Source organism: Salmo trutta, chromosome 21, assembly GCF_901001165.1.
Source record: "Salmo trutta chromosome 21, fSalTru1.1, whole genome shotgun sequence".
NCBI lineage: Eukaryota > Metazoa > Chordata > Actinopteri > Salmoniformes > Salmonidae > Salmo > Salmo trutta.
The window spans coordinates 38,512,576-38,520,646 of NC_042977.1; the positions used below are offsets into that span (position 1 = coordinate 38,512,576).

Here is an 8,071-nt window from a genome sequence, read left to right on the forward strand (position 1 = left end):
ACAAATACAATTTGATTTATAGATAATGTTTCTAACCTCTGGATTACAAGTGATTTATGATAAGTGTACTATATTACAAATTGGATCCCCAAAAAATACAACTTTTACATTACCGTGTAGTTTACCAATAAAATGGTCTGAAGGTGAAGTGGACATACTAGGTATTCATATCCTGAAAGAAAGAAATCTCACTAAAACATATTTTAATAGAAATGTAGCAAAATCAAGCGTAATTAAATTGTTGCAAGTAGTACAGTTGGTCTCTTACCATGGAAAGGAAAATTTGTATTCTATATGTGGAATAATCCCCTTGATTAACTCTTTCATCATATCCCGGTTGATCAATTTGCTTATGGCCCTGCCTACACCTAACAACTTGTTTTTTAAATTATATCTGACCGATTGGCTCAATTTGGTCTTACGAAATAAGTTTGAAATTGTGTTTATTTACATTGGATAATTTATTTTAGTTAACCTTCATTTAACTAGGCAAGTCATTTAAGAACAAATTCTTATTTTCAATGACGGCCTACACCAGCCAAACCCAGACAATTGTGTGCCACCCTATGGGACTCCCAATCACAGCCAGTTGTGATACAGCCTGGATTTGAACCAGGGTGTCTGTAGTGACGCCTCAAGCACTGAGATGCAGTGCCTTAGACCGCTGCGCCACTCGGGAACCCCTATAAAAAATAGAAGCAAGAAAATGGTATATCATACACTACAGTTGAGGAACAATGGCTAAGTAATTCTGCTTTAAAAGTTGATAAACTTTTAAACTCACTTTTGAGAAAATGGCCCTTGAATGTTTTGGTACCTACTGGAGAGCTCTTCTTTGTCTACACCCATTCAGCATCGTTCACCACCTTTTAAGCTTTAGCCCCACCCATCTCATTAAGGATTCAAATGTGAGGCTACGTCCTAAACAATCAAAAATGTTATGACTAAAGTTTGGCTTATACTATGGGTGTGTTTGTCAATTTAATCTGGAGTGCCAGAGTGTGCTCTGGGCGTTCATAAACTCAGAGTGTAGTCAGATTGTCCATTGGTAAATTCAGAGTGTTTTACTCTCGGAGCGTTCAGAGCGCACACTGGACGCTCTGGCCGAAAAGTAGGGTTGATCTGAGCGTTCTGACCTAACAACAGCAGTCAAGAACCCAAGCTAACTGGCTAACGTTGGCTACCTTGCTAGCTACTTCAAGGCACAAATGAGAGAACACCTCACTGACCATTTTACTCGCTGTAGCAGAGCTAATTAGTCTTTTTTTAAATGTTACCCAGAGCGTTGGTGACTCCAACTGTAACCTTTGATGATCAGATGACACTCCTAGGACATTATGTTATACAATACATGCATGTTTTGTTCAATTAAGTTCATATTTATATCAAAAAACAGCTTTTTACATTAGCATGTGACGTTCAGAACTAGCATTCCCACCGAACACTTCCGGTGAATTTACTAAATTACTCACGATAAACGTTCACAAAAAACATAACAATTATTTTAAGAATTATAGATACAGAACTCCTTTATGCAATCGCGGTGTCCAATTTTAAAATAGCTTTTCGGTGAAAGCACATTTTGCAATATTCTGAGTAGATAGCTCGCCATCACGGGCTAGCTATTTTGACACCCACCAAGTTTGGTAGTCACCAAACTCAGATTTACTATAAGAAAAATTGGATTACCTTTGCTGTTCTTCGTCAGAATGCACTCCCAGGACTTCTACTTCAACAACAAATGTTGGTTTGGTTCCAAATAATCCATAGTTATATCCAAATAGCGCCGTTTTGTTGTGCGTTCAAGACACTATCCGAAGGGTAACGAAGGGTGACGCGCCCGGCGCGTTTCGTGACAAAATTCAAAATATTCCATTACCGTACTTCGAAGCATGTCAAACGCTGTTTAAAATCAATTTTTATGCGATTTTTCTCGTAAAAAAGCGATAATATTCCGTCCGGGAGTCATTGTTTTCGTTCAAAGACTGAAAATGTCAACATGGAGTCGTCTCGTGCACGCGCTTGCCAGACTCATTGTTCTCAGATCGACCACTTACCAAATGCGCTACTGTTTTTCAGCCATGCAAAGTCATCATTCAACGTTCTGGCGCCTTCTGAGAGCCTATGGGAGCGTTAGAAAATGTCACGTTACAGCAGAGATCCCCTGTTTTGGATAGAGATGATCAAGAAGGCCAAGAAATGGTCAGAGAGGGCGCTTCCTGTTTGGAATCTTCTCAGGTTTTGGCCTGCCAAATGAGTTCTGTTATACTCACAGACACCATTCAAACAGTTTTGGAAACTTTGGAGTGTTTTCTATCCAAAGCTAATAATTATATGCATATTCTAGTTTCTGGGCAGGAGTTATAATCAGATTAAATCGGGTATGTTTTTTATCCGGCCGTGAAAATACTGCCCCCTGTCCATAACAAGTTAACCCTAAACCCCCTAGAAATATAATTTGATCTTGTGGGGACTAACAATGTCCCCAGTTGGTCAAATCTTTGTTTGTTTACTATTCTTGTGGGAATTCTGGTCCCCACAAGAATAGCTAAACACATCCACACACACACACATTTTTACTTAGCCATTATGCAACTTGTAATTTTGATGTCACATTACCCAATCCCTGACACAATATACACACAACAGGCTGTGTATCATGATGAGTAACCTTGTGTGAGACTTGTGTTAGCTCCCCAAAGATAAAGAAGAAGACTACACTTTAGAACCGTTTTGTGGTTGTGCCTTTCTCAAGAGCACAACGGCAGGAGATGGCTTCTAGAAATAGACACCAGCAACCCTCCAGTTGCAGGTTCACATCCACCAGATTTTTTCCATCAGCCCCATGATTCAAACCAGCAACCCCCCAGATGTTAGCCTCCCCTCCAACCTCTAGGCTACAGTACACGCGGCGCCATAGTTCAACAAGGTAACAAGAGACCCAGGGTTGAACTGACAACCTTCCCATTACTGGCCTGTCACTCTAGCCTCTTTAGGTTACTAAACATACAGAACCTCCTTGGTTATGCTCCACCACCCATTTCACCAGCTCCACACGACTACCTATTCAGGTCACTGCACCAAATAAAAAGACTGGTTCCTAGCCTAGGTCACCTGCAGGCCACAAAACTGTGTTACCCTGCTAAGCTTAAGCATAGGCATTAGCTTAGGGAGCTCACACAATACTTACACAAGTTTAACCACACCTACATCACTTTTCAGGTGCCATCCCCTGCTGCCTTGGTAGGGGGATTTACAAATTGGGTTCAAATAGTATTTGAAATTGATAAAATACTTCAACAATTTGTTTGAGCCTGCCTGGAATGCCAGACTGATGGGTTTTACACTTATGGGACTATTCCATAGGTTCCATTGCACCAGGCAAACTCACTCATCAAGTACAGCTAGTTAGAGTATTTGAAGTATGCTATTTACACACAGGTCTGGTTCCAACCCCTATACTGCCATTGTGGCCTTGAGCAAGGCATATAAACATCTAAATTGCTAATGCTACCTGGGTAATGCTCTGAGGCTTACCCAGTGCTCCCATACTGTTGTGTGAATAGTGTGTCAGGGGGTTGGGTAATATGAAAATACGCATGTCCGCTGTAGTGTAAAATAAAGAGCTATTTGAATGGACTTTTATTTTGAGAATTCCTTATGAATGTTGTAATGAATGATACTGCAGCACACAAAGGTGTTATAACTGGATTCATAAAGGTGTTATCTACTGTATATACCTTTTCATATAATGTGGTACTGAGGGAATATGTGACATTATTTTATCAAATGATTTCATGGCTGACCAAGGGCCTGTTGATGAGAACCATTATTATAAATGTTTGATAGCTGTGTGCTATTTGCTGCATGCTATTTCATGTCAGTTAGCCATGGGTTCCTCATAAAATATGTTTTAATGTCAATCACCAGTAATACCTAAAATATGCCTATACTATAGATTTCAGACTGATTAACAGAATATGGAAAATACAAAATGTCTCAACATGTTAATCAATGGTGTTGGTTTTGTAGAAGTCAACAAGAACAACCACAGCGAGAGAGATAACCATGGCCACTAGGTTTCCCCTTCTATCTGTGAATTAATCTTTGGAGTGTAGAAGCACATGTATTTGTATGACTCTAGGTTAAAACTTCCAGGAATGAAACTCAGCCCTGATCCGTCCTCCATGTTGGCTGTGTGAGATAAATATAGTACTTTGTAAAGACCAGTAGAGGGCGGTAAATCACACAGCTGTTGTTGGACCAGAGGTATGCAACATGGGATCCTGGGAGCCACAATGTCTCTTCTCACTTTGACTGGCACTAAATGTACCTGATCCTTTAATATCAATGATTGGTCTGAGAGTGAAATCATCAGGATTCCCCGGTCTAAATCAGTTGCTACATCACACTGTGGTTCATGGTGATGGAGTTCCCCACCCCTCTGGGCTGACCTCACATTATGTATTTCACTTTCCTAAATGGTGGTTCAGGACTGGCTAGTGGGTCATGGCTGATTCCATTTGCAAACCATAGTGTGAATAGGTATGGAAACCACTGTAGACCGACTTCAGTGACTGACTACTGATATGAGATTTGTCCAAAATCACCATTGTCCAGCTCCTGCATAATTCCAGTCAGATGTTCACACTCATCTTCCACGAGCATATCATTGAAGGGCTCAAGAGTGGATCCTGGGATAAGAAAAACTTTTTCTTAGGTTTTTATTGTTTATTTTATCTTGAATTTATCATATAGCTTTTTTTGTGATTATATTTTCATTGAATTTTCACAAAACACAAACAGAAACAACAAACACAGTCAACACAAATGCAGCAGGTAGCATGGCGGATAGGAGCATTGGGCCAGCAACCCAGTAAGGTTACTTGTTCGAATCCCCAGGCCGCAAAGGTGGAAAAATCATTTGTTCTGCACTTGAGCAAGGCAATTAACCCCCAACAACTGCTCCCCGGGCACCGATGACGTGGATTCAGAGGGTTTGGATAAAATGCAGAATATACATTTAGTTGAATGCATTCAGTTGTACAACTGACTAGGTATCCACTCTTTCCCTACAAAGATCTCCAGCCCATGATGAATCATAAAGAGAAAAAAAGTTATGTACTGAAGGATTTGTGATGAGGACAAGTCAAGACTCCCTCCCACACCAACAGCCCGTAGTCATCCCCTCAAAATAGCAAAGAAAGAGGAACAGAAGGGATTTTTGGGAACAGATTCTCTTTTACACTTCACACAGATTAGCAATTAAAATAAACCAAATAAAAAGCAGGGTACATAAATGTTAAACATTAACAAAAGCAATTACAAAAGCAGTTAAAAATGAGAATATCAACATCATAGATCATGTTATCAGGTGAGCTCACCCCTGGACACGTCTCTCCCAGGGTGGAGTGCGTGCCTTTTCACCCCCAGATTTCTCCAGTATGAATCTGACCTGGACCCCAGGAGACATGGTCATACGAGACTTGTACACATAGACATCATACCCAGGTATATCTGCCCAATCAGAGTGGCTTTCCTCAGAGAACTTTACAGCCCATTGCCAGGTGTTATGATCCAGGGTGCCTTCAGAAGAGTAGAACCCAACCCAGGAGTTATTAAACGTTTTCTTCCAGTCAGTGAAGGACCTCTTTATGTACAGACGAGCGCAGGCCTTTCCATCCTTTACGAAGAGCTGCAGACTGGCGTCATGTCCGTTAATATCAACAGGAATCTCTCTGTTGGCATCGTGAAACTCAGAACCTCTCCAGATCTCCTCTCCAGTTGGAGACCCAAACCCCAAGTAATTCCACCATGTTTTTACCTCTTTATGGAGCCTGACCTGGAGACCAGGGTTAAGGGGTACTGAGGTGTTATAGCTTCCAGAGGCTTTGCCCCCAACTGATGATCTGTCTAGCTCGCTCTTACTGTCAGGGTTATTGCTCTTATAAAGAACCACCATTACGCCCTGGTCCAATAGCCTCTTGGGGATACCACTCCAGATGATCCTGGCTTTTCCTCTATTTGTGGTTTTCACCTCAAGCTTAATCAATATATTATCCTTATCCTCCATGACCCTCTTGGATTGTAATTTTAAACAAAGCGCTTGCTCCTTAAATAAGGTTTTGGGACGTGTAAAGTACAATACAATAGCCAGAAGAAGTGCCAGACCAGGTGTGTCTCTCCAGGTGTTTTCTAGATGCTCCAGAATATTGTCGTTGATCTCTACATTATATGTTTGTAGAATATCATTTAGGTTAATGGTTGGTAGACTTTGGATTTGTCTAAGGAGGCTGACATTGACACGGTATGTATTGTCTGGATCATAGGCACTTCCTCTGTTTTCATTTTGTGGATAGTGCTGTGTGACATAGACCTCGTCTACTATGAACTGATTGGACCCTTCATCCCTAACTCTGAGTATGACCCTGTCCCTGTTGTTCTCAGGTCCCCTTGAGTTGTAGAATCTTTGAGTTACATAATCAGGAAGTGCCAAAGCATCATTGTTGTTGTTACCTTGAACAAGGTTCCCTAGTGAGTAGTAACTTCCACGTTGATGGGGCAGAATAGGTAATGGACGGGGATTATCTGCGTTTCTATAGAAATGAAAGCCATAGTCTCTCCTGGCTGGGTTGAAATTGAGTCTCATGTTGCCATTGTTGTCATTGTAAATGTTGTTGGCTAGCCAGTGGAGCAGCATGAGGCCGTGCCGAGGAGAGGTGTTACCAAACTCTATTCCCTTGAGATCATCTATTGATTTAAGGGTTCCTTTGACAGCGCATACTGAGGCCAGAGACAGACACAAGATGAAACAACCCAGGAATCCCCTTCCAACCATGGCCAGCCTGTGACAAAATAAATATTGTGTAAACATTTGCACATTTATTAAATAAATTAATAAACAAATAAATAAATACATCTGTAACTTATTTCTAGTGCTCGGCAATACGTTAAAAGTTTTAGGACCCTCCACAAAACATCAGAAAATATCTGACTAACTTTCATTTTGAAGTTAACTGTCACTATATCGGACCTATGTCCCAATAATGTAATACGATGTAATAAGTCCTCACATTATGTATAGTCTGTATCAGTAGCTTATTTCTTGTGGTTGGCAATAGGTTTAACGTTTTAGGACTCCCAAAAAATGCTAGGTCTGAAATTGTTAGCACTAAAAATGTCAAAAGATATCTGACAAACTTTTATTTTGGAGTGAACTGTAACTATATCAGACCAATATGTCCCAAGATGTATGATGAGGTTTTCCAAAATAACATTTGGAAACTTGTAAACATGATCAATACTGTAATGTGATGTAATAAGTCCTCACATCAAAACAAAACAAATGAGTCCCAATAAAAAATGTCACTCACCTTCTTGTGCAGCCAACCACCAGAATCTAGTTTTACTGTGTTTGTTTCTCTTCTTTGTCAACAGAACCCAAGATTGAAATTAACCAAAAGGTGCTTCTTGTAGCCTACATACACATAACCAGTACACAGGGCAGATACAAGACAAGGGTTAGAAAAACTGAGTTTTACGAAGGCTGATCTACAACATCACTGGGTCACTCATGTTTCATCAGAAATGAAACTTATCGCTAGAGTGCCTTTCACTTTCAGAATGCAGAAAATGTAATGGGCGGGATCTGTCAGAGTTTCTATAGAAATGAAAGCCATGCTTCTAGTGGTAGGGATGGGCATTCCGAGTCTTTTCGGTGAGCCGGATTATTTGGCTCCATTCAGCTTGAAGAACAATTAGTTTGGCTCCAAACAGCACTTAGTTTAGCAAAAAATTGCGACCTTTCATGTAAACCCTAAAAAGCTGCCTGCCATGATATGAGACCATGACATGTGAGTTCAAATACAGTTTAACTGACCAAATTATTAGGTGACCTGCAAAAAACAATTTGCTGCAAAAATGCGTGGACCAGAATGAGGCTCTCTCCTTACTTTCCATTGTTCCTGCAGTGAGGAATAACCATCTTCAACTAATACTTTTATCTGCAGATGATCAAGAAGCAGTAGTAGCAATATGCAAACCAGGGATCCAAATTGACGTCTATTTTACA

General features: G+C 40.5%; 1 protein-coding gene across 1 annotated transcript; it reads right to left on the bottom strand.

Moving 5' to 3' along the window:
* Window positions 1–4,710: 4,710 nt before the first annotated feature.
* LOC115157385 (uncharacterized) lies at window positions 4,711–7,599 on the bottom strand. The gene is made up of 2 exons (XM_029705585.1): window positions 7,374–7,599; window positions 4,711–6,845 (listed from the first exon to the last, which is right to left on the bottom strand). The coding sequence occupies exon 2, from the start codon at window positions 6,836–6,838 to the stop codon at window positions 5,381–5,383; it is 1,458 nt and encodes a 485-aa protein (XP_029561445.1). The 5' UTR covers window positions 6,839–6,845; window positions 7,374–7,599; the 3' UTR covers window positions 4,711–5,380.
* Window positions 7,600–8,071: the final 472 nt, after the last annotated feature.

What these genes read in the sequence shown, in the direction of transcription:
- LOC115157385 (XM_029705585.1), bottom strand. Translation starts at nt 6,838, where the DNA reads ATGGTTGGAAGGGGATTCCTGGGTTGTTTCATCTTGTGTCTGTCTCTG.